At 31.4% G+C, this 14,896-nt stretch overlaps 2 protein-coding genes across 2 annotated transcripts; both read left to right on the top strand.

Moving 5' to 3' along the window:
* Positions 1-1,217: 1,217 nt before the first annotated feature.
* On the top strand, positions 1,218-2,555 carry LOC145577831 (late embryogenesis abundant protein D-34-like). The gene is made up of 3 exons (XM_081635268.1): positions 1,218-1,538; positions 1,939-2,238; positions 2,394-2,555. Exons 1-3 carry the CDS (start codon positions 1,218-1,220, stop codon positions 2,553-2,555), a joined length of 783 nt encoding a protein of 260 aa, XP_081491394.1.
* Positions 2,556-10,323: 7,768 nt separating this feature from the next.
* On the top strand, positions 10,324-11,328 carry LOC145590700 (transcription repressor OFP16-like). The gene has a single exon (XM_081647108.1). The coding sequence runs from the start codon at positions 10,483-10,485 to the stop codon at positions 11,224-11,226; it is 744 nt and encodes a 247-aa protein (XP_081503234.1). The 5' UTR covers positions 10,324-10,482; the 3' UTR covers positions 11,227-11,328.
* The last annotated feature ends 3,568 nt before the right edge of the window (positions 11,329-14,896 follow it).

The raw sequence follows: 14,896 nt of genomic DNA, 5'->3' as shown, positions 1-14,896 counted from the left end.
ATGTCATAAATTTATGAGCCAAGTACATACAAAACCCACATATAAAAAGGCTGAAGCATGAGTAAATAAAAGAGGCAAATCCATAAAATTAATAAAATTGTTGTGAAAATGGCATCAAAAGGGAATCAACAACAAAGAGGCCCAATCCAAGAAGTGGGAGATGAAGCGAAAAAGCCCATGAATTTAAAAGTTGAGGCATCATTATCTTCTGCTCAGAAAACTGGTGCAAGTTTAAGGCAAGATGAATTGGAAGGTGCCAATAATAAAAATGGAGAGCAGAGAAAAACAGACAGTAGAAGTTGGGCAAGTGTTGTAAACCAAGGTGTTGAAGACGAGGTGTTTCCTTATTCTACTAGTACCTTTTGAATACCATGCTAGCTTCTTCCAATTTCTAGCCTTTTTCTTTTTCTTTAGGAATAATGGTTTTAATTATTAGATTGATAAATAAAGTCATATCTCATTCGAGTAGATTTTGGAATTTTGTACTACCTGTATTTTGCGTTGTTTACTTGTTAGTTGTAACACATCATTTGATAGTTCAAGACGTTAATATGTGTTTAAAGTTGTTTGACAATCTCATAATCATGTACTGATGTACCCCTCCATTTTTAAATACTCGCTCTATCTATTTTTCTATTCGAAATATAGAGGTAATGGGTAAGTAGACAGTAGTTGGTAGAATTGGAGGAGAGAATGTAAAATTAATAAAATATGATATATATTATGTTTACTAGTTGAGAGAAATGAATTAAATATTGTAAAAGCTTTTCAAATAAGGAAATTGAATAAGTATTTAAAAACGGTCAAAATATAAAGTTGAGCAAATATTTAAAAACGAAGGAACAATACAATACTAGTTCGTATAAAACATGGATGAACAAAATCAATGTACGTACAATAGACATCTTAAAGTTGTTACAGTTATTGTATATTTCTAAAATTGAATTATTGTATTTTTATAATAAAGAAAATAAAACATTTTTGTGTTTGAAGAATAGAAAAGAAAACATTTGCTCGCACTTTTCACGGCAATTTATTAGAAGCGTAAATAAAGCTAAGTTATCAAAATTTTAGAGCATTTGCATAAATTTATTTCTAATGTATGATATAAATTGATCACCCCTTAATAAGATAGATCTCTTTCTTTTGTTTTTGCATACATTTTTATGGCAAGGTCCTACACATTAAGCGAGTAGTTTGTGTTTATACTTTATATGATGACCGAAGAAAAACACCCACCCGAAGTAACGGGTCCATATGAGGAGCCCATCAAATACGGCGACGTGTTCATTGTATCGGGCCAAGTTGCGAATAAGCCCATCTTACCGGAAGATGCCGCTGCCATGGAGGCCGGTGAGCGTAACGTTATGGGCCAAAGCCCACTTTTTGGCCCAGCATCCGTTATGCAATCCGCCGCCTCTATTAATGTGCAATCGGGTTATTGTGACCCAGATTCAAATCCGAACCGTGAAGGGGTTCAGGTGACTGAGTCCGATATGAATGGGATTCGGATCATCACGGAATCCGTTAGTGACGAGGTTCTCTTCCTTAACTTGTCAATACGTAATACTGCCTCCGTTAATTTTAATGTGTAACTTTCGAATATTTTATATCTCACAAATAATACCCCAAAGTTGCACATAAAAATTAACAGAGGTGGTATTTTTTAATTAGACATTGAGATAAATTTTTAAATTTGATCTATATTCTAAATGAATTGGGCCAACTATTAGTATATTATGGGCTAGAGGTCCAAATTACTCCATATGTTTTTAACAAGATATTGCTACCAATTATAGTACCTTTTTTCATAAGGAACCAAAAAATAACTTTATCTTGAGATTTTATTCTATGTTATGCTAATTTATCTTTGGAAATTTTGCCAAAACAATTAATTGATAGTATAGTGTTGAAATGCTTGATCAATTGCATAAACAGGTAGTAGGGCAATATGTTGAACCAAACTTTACCGGTCCAAGTGCAACTTCTCCAGCAGAACAAGCCCAAGAGAGGGAGTCAGTCACAATTGGTGAGGCCTTGGAGGCTGTGGCACTTTCAGCTGGTGACCACCCAGTCGATAAGGCCGATGCAGCTGCTATAGAGGCTGCCGAGAAGAGAGCTCTTGGCGTCGACACCATGCCACACGGAGGCCTCGCTGAGGAGGCTTACAATGCAGCCGCTTGGAATGCTAAAACATTGGGCTATGAATTTAGGACTACTATGGATGACATCCTTAGGGTACGTACCACCCTTTTATATATGAATGAAAATAATAATCTTGTTTCTTTTTTTTTGGTGAATTTATACATTTAATTTGAAGTTAACTAGCTATCATACAATTTAATTCAATTAATTAATTTATGTACTATGATTATTTGAATACAAAAATGTAGGATGCTAGTGATAAATTGTCACATGATAAGCCTGTAACGCATGAAGATGCCAAAGAAATATTAGAAGCTGAGGCCAAGAATGATCCAGCCAATGCTATTACTGCTGGTGGAGTGGGTGAGATGATGTCTGCTGCTGCAAGTTTAAATATTCCCAAATCCTAGGAATAAATACCTAGTGTTGCGTCATTAAATGCTACGAGTATATATAAGTCGTGTTACATGTACAAATTAAATACAAAAGCATCATACATTCGGGTGTACCTGTACCTATGATGGGCAATCTCAATTATACATTCTTGTGTACATATATTAACTCCAATTTCCCGAGATAATAAGTGTATAAATACAAGTATAATATAAAATGTTAGTGAGCCTTTTTTTTTCATTGTGTTCAGTTTAGGTGTGTGTTGTTACTCTCATATAAGCAAGCATCAATGCTTGGAACTTATTAGCCAATTTTTATGGTTGATGTGGGACATATATATATGATATTTATACAATGGAAAATGGTTCTTTTGCCCCACTTGAATGTATATGTTTTATCTACTATTCCAAAAATATTTACTGCTCATAAAGAGACAATATATTATGACAGATTTTTGATACATACAAGAAAATATCATCACAAGAGAAAAATGAATCAGTCCTGAATAGTTAGTTGGATTGATTTCTCATATTGTAGGTCCATTATAGAGAAGAGTCCAAGCTCATAAATTGGTTCGTGCGTGTGATAATATTGAAGAAGCTAAGCTTGGTTGTAACTCCGTACGAAGAATATGTAGTATAGACCAAGCTAAGCGAAACTCAATGAGTAGTATAAGGAGGGAGGAAAATCATCGAGAGAATTATTGTCTTATTTTGTAGGAACTTAAATAATTTTTTTTTTTAAGAAGAGGCACTTGTCTCTTTTATTATCTTATTTTTCTAATTATTTTATTTTGTATTAGAGGGTGAGTTCCCAAATCGTTCTATTGCACACATCCATCATAACATATTGGAAAGTCGAGTCAAGCCGAGTTGCCCATGATCACAAATGTGTAACATTGAACGTTACGTTGAACCATGCATTTTAATAATTGAAGAAAACAGCCAAAACCATTCATGTATATATGAGTGATGTCTGACCATATTAATTATAAAAAATACAAGACAACTAAGGATGTTGGGATCCCACTGTGTACGTTTCCAAACAAAAAACAAAATCCACAATACACTAAGACAATATGCTCTGAATCTTCGTGCATTCATCAATAATACATAGTTTTGCTGTCTCTACTTACCAGATGAACCTCTGTATCTCAATGTCTGTTACTACAACTATTATTATATATACTCCTTTTAATAAACTTTATAATATAATATATATATTCAATTAGGTTCATAATCGTCTGGCTTTCGAGCTATGTTATTTGGCCTAGCTAATCACTCCATAATTAGATGCTTAATCATACTATTAGCTAACCTCTTTAGTTTTAGGTAGTTTCCGTACACCCCCCTAACTAATTAGTTGGAGAGGTTGTTGTTCTTTAAAATGATGTTCAACGTGTGGTCTTGCAATATTTAATGTAATGTGAAATATCGAATGTATGATGTTATAGCTATACATGACCACATTGATTGTTATATTACTCATGATTTAATAATTAAAGAAAATAAATAATGTAAAAGGATAGTTCCTAACGACGGTGTATGTGATTATGTTGGGCACGCAAATCTAAAATGTGTATATACATGAAGCTTCATCATGATAATCAAATCCTTGAAATATTTTTTATATTGGAGCGTGGAGCCACTATAGTTAATTGTTTTTTTTTTTTTTTTTTTTTTTTTTATAAGACACTATAGTTAATTGTTAGTTTCAATAGAAATCAATCTTGGAACTTGCATATATATATATATATATATATATATATATATATATTTGACAATTTAGTAAACCTCGTGATCTGATCTCACGAACGAACTTATAAGTTCAACTTTAACTGTTAATATTTGTCACTTACATATAATGAATATACAGTGGAGAAAAAATATTTAACTTTATGTATTTTAATTTCTATGCTTTTTTTATACTTTTACACCATTCTATCATGTATATAAATATGTACTTGTATTATTATGAATGATTAAAGATTATAGAAATTTTATATTTTAAGAATGCATTATTTTAAAACATATTTAACAAGTTTACAAATCAAAGTCATACAATGTAGGTTTTCTTACATACTTAGCTTTTTTGGGGGGTTTTGTTTTGTTATGACAACTCTTAACTTTGACTACATAAGTAAATAATAAGCGTAAAAACAAAAAGAATTGGGTAGTAGTATATGATAAGTTTCAAAATTTTCAAATCACTCAAACATCCCATATGTTTGGATTATTATTACTAGACCAGTGTCCAATCAGATGATATTGGACAAAAATTTTGGCTTTATATTTGGAAAAAAAAATAATTATAAACTAAAGTAGCTTTTACATGCATAAATAATAAATAATATAGGGTGCGTTTTGGTACCTTTATATTGTTGCTTAGCTAACCCCATGCAGGAACCTTCATGTGCATGGGATAAGATAGTCCCACCTGAATTACATCATAACAGTAAGTTATACAACATATATATTGTCATTATTATCTTATTACATGCATATGTTACTTTTTTTTTTTTTTGATTAACTTTTACGTTAAAATGAATGGTTTTTAATCAAATGTTCGTAATAGTTGTTATAACGATATAGACAATTCGAGTTTGGAGGACAATCATATGAATGTACTTCATCAATTCTTGTATTTTGGACCATATTCATCAGTCACGCAAAAAGGGCACGTTCAATTAGTTATTAAACTATTTTGTTTGCCCAAATTTGTCTTGCATGATCGATGTCCTCATTGTTTCCTAATAATTGTCACTTCTCAAAACAATACACAAGTTTTTAGAATAGATAAGCCCATTAATTAGTTAATACATTGAACATTGGTATATATTCATGTCATAGATAGTTAATGGCCATATTTGGTAAATGGCTTTTTGGTTAGCTTTTGACTTTTTTGCTTTGTTTAAGTGGTCAAACAGCCAAAAAAATATGTTTGATAATTGGCTTTTTAGTCAGCAAAAAAGCTGGCTTTTAAGCCAAAATGAAAAAAGCTGCTTTGAGTAGCTTTTTTGTTGGCTTTTGGCTTGTTGGCCCACAAATTATCTAATAAACAGCCAACAACCAACAATTAATTTACCAAACACTTTTATAAACAGCCAGCTTAAACAACCAATTTCAAAAGCCATTATAAACAAACAAACATTCTAGTCGGTCAAACAAGCCAAGTGAACCAGCCAACCGCCAACAGTCATTTGCCAAACAAGGCTTATGCATTGATATTATAAACAAATATGTGCTATTGTGTGTATAGCAGAGAGAGTCTCAAATTTAGGGTAGCAATTTAAACCAAATTTTTTACTCCGTATTATTTTAGATTTCATCATTACCACCTTCAATATTATTTAACTAAATAAATTAAACTAGTTGACATCCATTAGTTTTTATTTTTCAAAACTCTTTCTTTATTCTTAAGCTCTATACGAATACGACTCTACTTAACTGGGCTTGTAAATACTTGGAGATGCTTTAAACCTTCTCCCTTTGCTCCTCTTTAGGATTTTTGGTCATATGTTATTGAATATATTCGTAGCAGTCAACGATTTGCATTGAAGAATGTAAAATACGGAGTGTAAATATAAAGAACGGAAGGATTTAAGCTCTACGGAGTAATAGATAATAATTGATGAGATTTAAATGCCTGGAATTAGAGGTGCATTTATTCCTTTTTATTTTTGAAGGTCAGCTTAATTTGCAAACACACTAGTCAACTATGATCGTGACATTAAATTCTTCATACAAGTCAACTAAAATTAATTGATTAATTGATAAACAAGTCAACAAGTCGAGTAGTAAAAATTTTCTCTTGAATTCTTGATCACGGCTATAATATTTCAATTGATTTCTTTCTTCAAATATTAATTAGCTAGTTTGGACTTTTCAATTTTGTTCATTTGAAAATAGGAATAAATTAATACCTTTATTATTTTCCCATACCAGAATACTACTGAACTACTGTAATAATTATGTGCGAAATTTTGAAATATTAGAAACATGTTATTAATTGATTCTTGTTGCATGCTTTTATTAATACCTTAATTAACAATAGAACAAGAAATTTTAATTTAAGAACTTGTGTTGTGTACAAATCCTATCCACAAAATTTCAAGGGCAAAGTTATCAAGTGCATTACTCCGTAAGAAATTACTCATAATCCTTTTTCCTAAAGGTGGACCCTTACAACATTTTTTTTTTGAGGAAACCCGTACAACATTTATATAGCGATGATATTAAATTAGATTATGTTTGTTATAAGTTATAACATTAATTAGTATCACCAAACTCCGATCTTTATTTTAAAGATCAAATGACCTATTTCAAAAGGTTATTATTCACATTATTAGCTTTTCTAGAGAAAATTGTGACCATTAGAAAGTAATACTCATAAAAACCTGAATTCTTCTAGGACATTGAAAGTGACCTTGTAGATTGTGAAGTTTAATTTTAAAGAAGAAGAAAAACTTTCAAACGAAATTGAAAACACCTACTAATCAAGAAAAAGTGAAAGCTAATTGACATTATTATTAAAACGGCTGTTTCCAAAACTTTATATAATGAACAAATTAATTAAGGATCATTGTACTCGTACTAATGAACTGGATATGTATCAGAATCATTTACTCCGTATGATTTAAAAAAAAAAGATTTAGGAAAACTCACATTTAACGTTCTTTATTATATTTAAAATAATTATATTAGTACTCCCAACATTTGTGATAGAAGGAAGGCCACAAATCATGATCGTGATAGTTGCAATAGGATTATCTGAACTACTGGCGCTTTTAATTAGTTGTGATCGATGAATTGATTGTAAACCATGTTAGTTGGAAATATATATGTACAAGTTAATAAAATGTGGACCTATTTGGACTCTCCCCACCATGTGCTCCATTTTTTATACCTTCATTAATTTGTTACTCATATAATTAATACAACATTTTCCATTATTTCATTTTAATTTTGTTACAAATCTTGTAATGTTTCACGATTTGAGAGAATACTCTAAATAATCTCAATATATAAGATCTTAATAAGTAAGTACTTCAAAAATATCAAAATTTTACAATCCGTAATATTTATTAACATATATAACTAGCCGTAAATATTAATGAACAAAAATATGCATTGAGAAATATCCACAATTAAAACATGAACATCAAAAACAAATAGAGATAGTATAATATGTAATCTGTAGTACGTTAAAACGTCTTTTTTTTGTTTTCTCTAATTAACGGTTAATAAATATGATATCCTTGCATATTTTTACGTCCAATTTAAGCTATTGTCTAAGCTAAATTTAGAAAATAAGTTGGCTTGCTTATTCAATTTACTATATTGCTGTGCATATTTTAGGAACTTTATTTAAAATCTGGTATAGTCGTATAGAGTAGTAAACAATCATAAATATATCTGATTTGGACACAAGTTGTTGTAATGATAGTAACTTGTAGCTAAGTGAATAGGTCATAAATGGAAAATACGTAGTTGAAGGTAAATTATTAGTTGTTTTTGTCAAATTGATCAAAATATGCAACGTTAGTTGCATTGTAATCTTTAGATGAGTTGGTGTGTACTGTGAAGTGTGAACTATTTTCTTTTAAATTAGCGATTAGCATTAATTTTATTATATGATTAGGTGGGCTGATACTTTAATGTAAAAGGCATGTATGATAGAAGCAATTAAACAATCAATATGTCTATATATTTATTAGAATCATGAAGATACATATTTCTGTATATACATCTATTTCTTTCTGCTTTGTGGTAGTGTAGAAGGTTCAATTCTCATTTAGGTGAAAGCTAAAAGTTTAAAAAGGAAATAATGGATTTCAACTAGAAGGTACATAAAATTAACTTTTATACGTCATTATATTGTAAATCGATTACTCCTACCTAAGCTATAAGACCACCTATTCATCTCAGATCTCAAATAGTGTGTAATGATTGAAGAAGATTCAAGGTGAATCAAAGACAAAAAGTTGCTTTGAATTGAGAAAATGGTAAAAACATAAAATCTTACCGTATTAGAAAACAAAGTGAATAGTGAAATTACAATACGGGAATTGATGATAATGATTGTAGATATTTTATGACCATACACAAAATACTAACAGGTCGTGACTCGTGAGGTCATTGCATGATTATTCAAGTTAAACGAGTCACCAAGCCAATCAAAAACACGATGAATATGAAATTAACTAAGGACTTGTTCTCTTCATATTATTTTCATTTTAATTCAGTTCTTAATTTCTTTCTCTCTTAAAATATTCAGTTCAGTTCAATTTAGTTAATCAGAATAGGGATGAGAATAGGCCCTAAGTTTATGGTGATACCTAAGATTTAGAATTATACAAATTATATCTTAAAACATTATTAATTTCGCTTGTAGCTCTCTAATAACCTCTTTTGAGTGAGGTGGGGGAGTTACTAACAACGATATTATTTTTAAACTAGTCTTCTGGCCCGTGCAATGCACAGCTTGTTCATAGAAAATTGCATTGAGAGATGAGTGAGAAAATACCAATAAATAATTATGAGTGTAATATGTGGAGTTACTAACAACGATATTATTTTTAAACTAGTCTTCTGGCCCGTGCAATGCACAGCTTGTTCATAGAAAATTGCATTGAGAGATGAGTGAGAAAATACCAATAAATAATTATGAGTGTAATATGTAACTGAAAACATAATTAAAGAAATAAAAAATTTTGGACTTTAATTTAAAATGAGACTTAATAGAAAGAAGATGGAGGGACTAAAATCAAAAAGAGAAAATAAAAGGGTTGAATTAAAGAGGGAAGATGAAGATAAAGTGTTTAATGAAAGAGTTAAGAACAATTGTATAATTAAAAATAAAAAATATAAAACGACATGTGACACATTGAGTTGAAGAAGATGATAGGGAAGTGTAATAGAATGATGACATATGTCTTTTTTAGTTTTCTTTTTTAAATACTAAGTATAGATATGGTTAATTAGATTCCTAGATTAGGGTCATTTCGTGATGTAAGAAATTGTTGCAGTGTAATGTGCAATTGGTGTTGACAAAGACAATAGTCCACACAAATAATTAGCACAACTCCACTTTGGATGAAAATCAATAAATGGAATGGAAAATTGGAGATTACAAACTCCACTTTGAATGGAATTTTGGGCCCATATTTTCTCCACTAACCACCGCAAGATATGGCAAACTGAAATATTAGTCCTCAAGCTCAACTTATTACCCATTTCTATAATAAATTTACAATATACTCCACAAATAAAATTCAAGTGTTTTCTTGATTGAGAAAAGAGGGCATGAATGAAGAAAAATCATACTCTTTCCACTTATAATTGTCTCTTTTGTATCTTCTCCCCATTATTCAATCATGAACAAAGGGAGGGATATCAGAAAATCATATTGTCATGGACTTCTCACCACCTCACTACTCAGCGGAAAATTTCTAAACAGATTAAATCAGTATATTAAATTACTTTGAGTAACTTCTTTATTAATTTCGCACAACATCAAAAATAATACAGTAATAAAATTAGTATTCTTAAGATAAACCCTTATAAAAAACGATCTGACATAATTTATTAGTAAGATTAATCTATCATAAATATTTTGATCAAATCAATGACCGATTTCTCTCTTATTAAAATATCAACCCTATAGAAATATAATTAAAAAAAACGTTGTCCTACATGTTTGATAATTACTATATGATCGAACACAATTGATTTAGAGTAGAGACCTTGTTCATCTAATAATTAAGCCTCACCCCACCTCACTTTCCTCTCTCTCTCTCTCTCTCTTCTTACTACCAACACCCTTAAATACAGCTCACACACGATCACCTCTATCTACAACCCACACTTTAACTTTGTACTTCTCACTCAACTCAATTTCTAGTGAGAGAAATTCAACTCAACTCAAACACAACCTCACTAAGCTATGCCAAACACACTAGGCAAAAACCTCAACTTATGTCTCTCCTTACTCAAACGCCCACAACACCCCCACCCCTTAAACACTAATTACAACTCCCTCTACGAAGATTTCGACTCCATCCCTCCTCCCATCACCACCACCTCCTACGTCTCCGCCTCTCCGTCCTCCGTCTCCACTGACTACATGGAGACGGAGGACTACAACATCTCTACTACTACTAATAATAATAATACTGCGGCGGTAGGTCCTTCTACTCCGGACCTAACCGCCGCATACGCCTCTCGTAGGTTTTTCATTTCATCCCCTGGTCGATCAAACTCGATTGTCGACTCTCTTTCTCTCTCCTCATCAAATTTATTCTCCTCTCCAGTAGGGGAGGACGCGGAAGCAGAAGCAGAGGACTCCTCCGCTTCCTCCCCTACAGCACGGGTGGCCGGGGGAGTACCCGTTCAGACGTACTCCCCCGACCCCTACGTTGACTTCAGGCGATCCATGCAGGAGATGGTGGAGTCACGTGATTTGGGTAACTTAGAAATCAAAGAAGTTTGGGAATATTTACAAGAGTTGCTTTTGAGTTACTTGTCTTTGAATCCTAAGAACACTCACAAGTACATTGTTGGAGCTTTTACTGATCTCGTTGTTAATCTCATGTCTACTCCCACTAATCATACTACTAATCATCCTTCGTCGTCTTCGTCTTCTTCGTCTTTTTCCTCTAATGGTGGTATTAGGTATGTATTATCATAGGTTATTATTGTTAATTACTAGCTATGATTAATTAAATCATTCAATGTAATTAATTAATTATGTCATTAATTAATATTTTTACTAGTGAGTACATTATTATTATTTTTTTCCGCTTTTTAACTACTAACATCGGCCCACTACATTATTTCTTGATTTCAACAACTTGGGATTATAAATCAATAATTGGATGTGAAAAATTAATAATTATGGAGAAAATGTCTAATTTGGTTGGTCGGTTTAAGAGACAAGATCGGATTGGTTGGCTGGCTTGTTATGAGATATATGACACCTCTACAGTTCTTAGACAAGCCAAATTATCAAGTACAACTATTTTCGTTTTTTTAGCTTAAGGGTGTGCAAACAATTATTTTTCAATTGTACTCCGTAATTATAATTCAGCTTTTAATTATTTCTTATAGGGTCGTTATTACTAAGATTGTGACTTATGAGAGAATTGCACGACTTACTATTATATACGGTGTGTGCATTAAAGATAGACAGTAATAAGTAGAGGTCGAAGTGATAAACATATATATAAATGAAAGTCGTTAGGAAGTGTGTTATATAATGCTTAATAAATACTTCGTAGTTTTTAAGTGCTCGAGCAAGCCATAATAATCCTCTCTAGCTTCTCTAATCGACATTCTTAGAGCTACATATTACAATGTCATAGACGGAGTATTGGAGTAGTAAAAATAGATTAAAACACCACATAATAACGAAGTTTTTATAAAATACAGTTTAGTGGGACTCGCTCGACTTTACTTTAGCTTGAGAAACCTTGGCCTCTATTTAATTTTCTTTACCCTATGGTACGGTTATTTTTCAGCATACATTTCTCAATTTATCACATCAACTTGTTACAAAATTGAATGCATTATTATAGATCAGACATTTAAACAAAGAAAAGACTATAGGATGAAATGTAAAATGGAACATTAAAACATAGTCTCTCAATCCAATACTCAATATCTCCCACACATTTTAAAAAACATTTATACCATCCAATAATCATAAATGATTATTAATTGCTTGTGAACTTCAATTTTCTAACATCATATTAATTACAAGATTTCTATAGCTCTACAAATTGGATATGCTGTGTAATTATTAATCCTATATTGACAAATATTGCATAATATTACTCGTACAAAATAAACTTATAATGACTTATAATATTATTACCATGAAACCAAGGAGATTTTTATTTAATAATACATGCGTAGCTTCTTAAATAAAATAAAAACATGTTTTTATAATGTATATATACTACTTCATAATACTAATTAATTACTTCGATAAGTATATGTGCGTAAGTAGTGCATAATTATTCAAGGACAAAGACAACATAACGAATCTTATAAGACGATGGGTATTAACTTTCTCCCGAAAAACTACCACATGATCGATGAGTCATTCCTATTACAAACAACATATACGGAGTACTTATTATAGCCAAACAACCTAAACAAAAATTGACACTAACGGACATTTTGGAGCATATATAGCTACATTTTAGTCCTTATCATATGATATAAGACTAATGAGATAAATGTATATGGCTTCTTATAATCAATTGGTCTAATAATTTTAATTTACTTATAATTTTTGTCCTTTTATCGCCTATTCTTGCTGACTATTATATAACTTTATTAATTATAATATGTTTTGATTATATAAAATATTCAGATTTTCATCTTTAGTATCTTGGAAATTGAATATAAAGCCAAGATAAGTGGAAATAGGAAAAATAGGAAGGAAAGAAAAAGTAACACGTATGTAAAGAAGGGACCAGAAAATGCAACAGTAATACATATGACCTATATGTTGGTCCATTTTATATAATGGCAACTAATTGGAATTAATGCATAGATTGAACTACTGAAAATGATCTGCTAACTATTTTCTCAAATTTGAGAAAAGTAAGAAATAAAGAATTCGTGCTAATTATTAAATGTTGGTCCATTGTATATATATGTACCAAATTGTCAACTTTAGACAAACATAACCTAAAAGTAAACGAAAGCAAGCAACTTACTTCATCATTCTAGCTTAAATTTGGATTTTAAGCCAACTAAAAAGTCATCCAGTTACCAAAACTTTTTATTTGTTTGACCACGTTGTCAAAAGCTCAGCAATATAATAGCAAAAAAGGTTAATTGGCAAACAAGGTTTATGTCAATTTGCTTGTCGTTGGGGGGCTTACCGGCTTAGTTAATATATGATCTCTGGTAAACATATAATCGTGTGATCGATTCTCGTCATTTGTCTAATCATCTAAGAAGTTGTACCGTTTGATTAAAAAATATGTACCATAAAATCGGCTATGAACTTTGATCATATAAGATAATAAACTTTATATGCTAACTATATTATGTACGTGAGAAAAATGATGAAGTTATGCTAATAAAACGTATAAATTATACCACAAGCTAAGAAATATGTCCTTGATGAGTTGATTAAGTTAAATTTGCTACTCCCTCCGTCCCAAAAAGAACGATCCATTTGGGTTGATTACGCGGGTATTAAGGAAGTTAAGTAAAAAGAAATAAAAGTATATTGGAAAGATAAATTTACATGGGGTTTGTAAAAAAATAGAGAGGGAAAGTAATAAAATAACATGGAAAATCAAATTTTTTATATGGGGAAGCTAATTTTGCATAAATATTGTTGCAAATTGGTGATGTTTTAATCCAAATGGGTCATTCTTTTTGGGACAAAGTTTTGGCCAAATGGGTCGTTTTTTTTGGGACGGAGGGAGTACTTCCAAGGAGCAAATGGCCGTTTCCTTGACTAACACAAGAGTACAGTTTGTGCTATTTCTATTATTGAAAGATCAGGAACTTTCTTGCAAAATGTGGAAATTCCCAATCTTACTCTTGACTTTGGCAAGTAACAACATATCATTACCGACGTAGGTTACGTACGGTCGTGCACTGGTGCTCTTAAACAACCGTGTTATGATACGATTTTGCACACTACAAACACTAGACGGTGAGACCGGGGAGTCCGGAACGAAGCCACAAAATACTAAGGATCCTCTACTTGGTACTAATAAGCTAAGCACACCAGCACTAGCGCTTCTAATATACGTCTTTGATATATGTACATACCAACATACGTATGAGCAAAAAATTGTAACAACCTAAATTATGAATGTTTTATGTTATCTTATTATATAAATTAATACGACTTATCTTTAAGTTATGTTAAATATTGATACTTTATCAAAAGAAAACAAGAAAACTAATGTTATATATAACCGGTCTATAAACATATTTTTGGACCTCAACCTTCAGTTTAAGGTTTTGGTTGAGTTAATCCTCTAACATGATATCAGAGACATCATACAAAGGTCACGGGTTCAAATCTCATCAAACTCCCACTTCCAAATGGCGTGATGGAGTACAAAACATATTTTTAAGTCTCAACCATCAAATTGAGACGATGTTTAGGTTAGATTTGGTTGGTTTTGACCTAGTTAGTGTAAGTAGTGTGGTCCAATAAGCTAAGGTTTCCTATGCTTGAAACGAGTGACCTTAGTTTTCTTGGGAACATAAAGCATTTGGGGTTGCGGTGTGCGGATTATCATTTCGTATACGCGTGTGCAGCATTTGAATGAAGGATCAAAGGGGAATACATTAATACAATTTGTGAGAATATATGTTCT

This window comes from Chenopodium album, chromosome 2 (genome assembly GCF_948465745.1).
Source record: "Chenopodium album chromosome 2, dcCheAlbu1.1, whole genome shotgun sequence".
Lineage (NCBI taxonomy): Eukaryota > Viridiplantae > Streptophyta > Magnoliopsida > Caryophyllales > Amaranthaceae > Chenopodium > Chenopodium album.
This window is presented reverse-complemented; position numbering and strand designations above follow the sequence as displayed.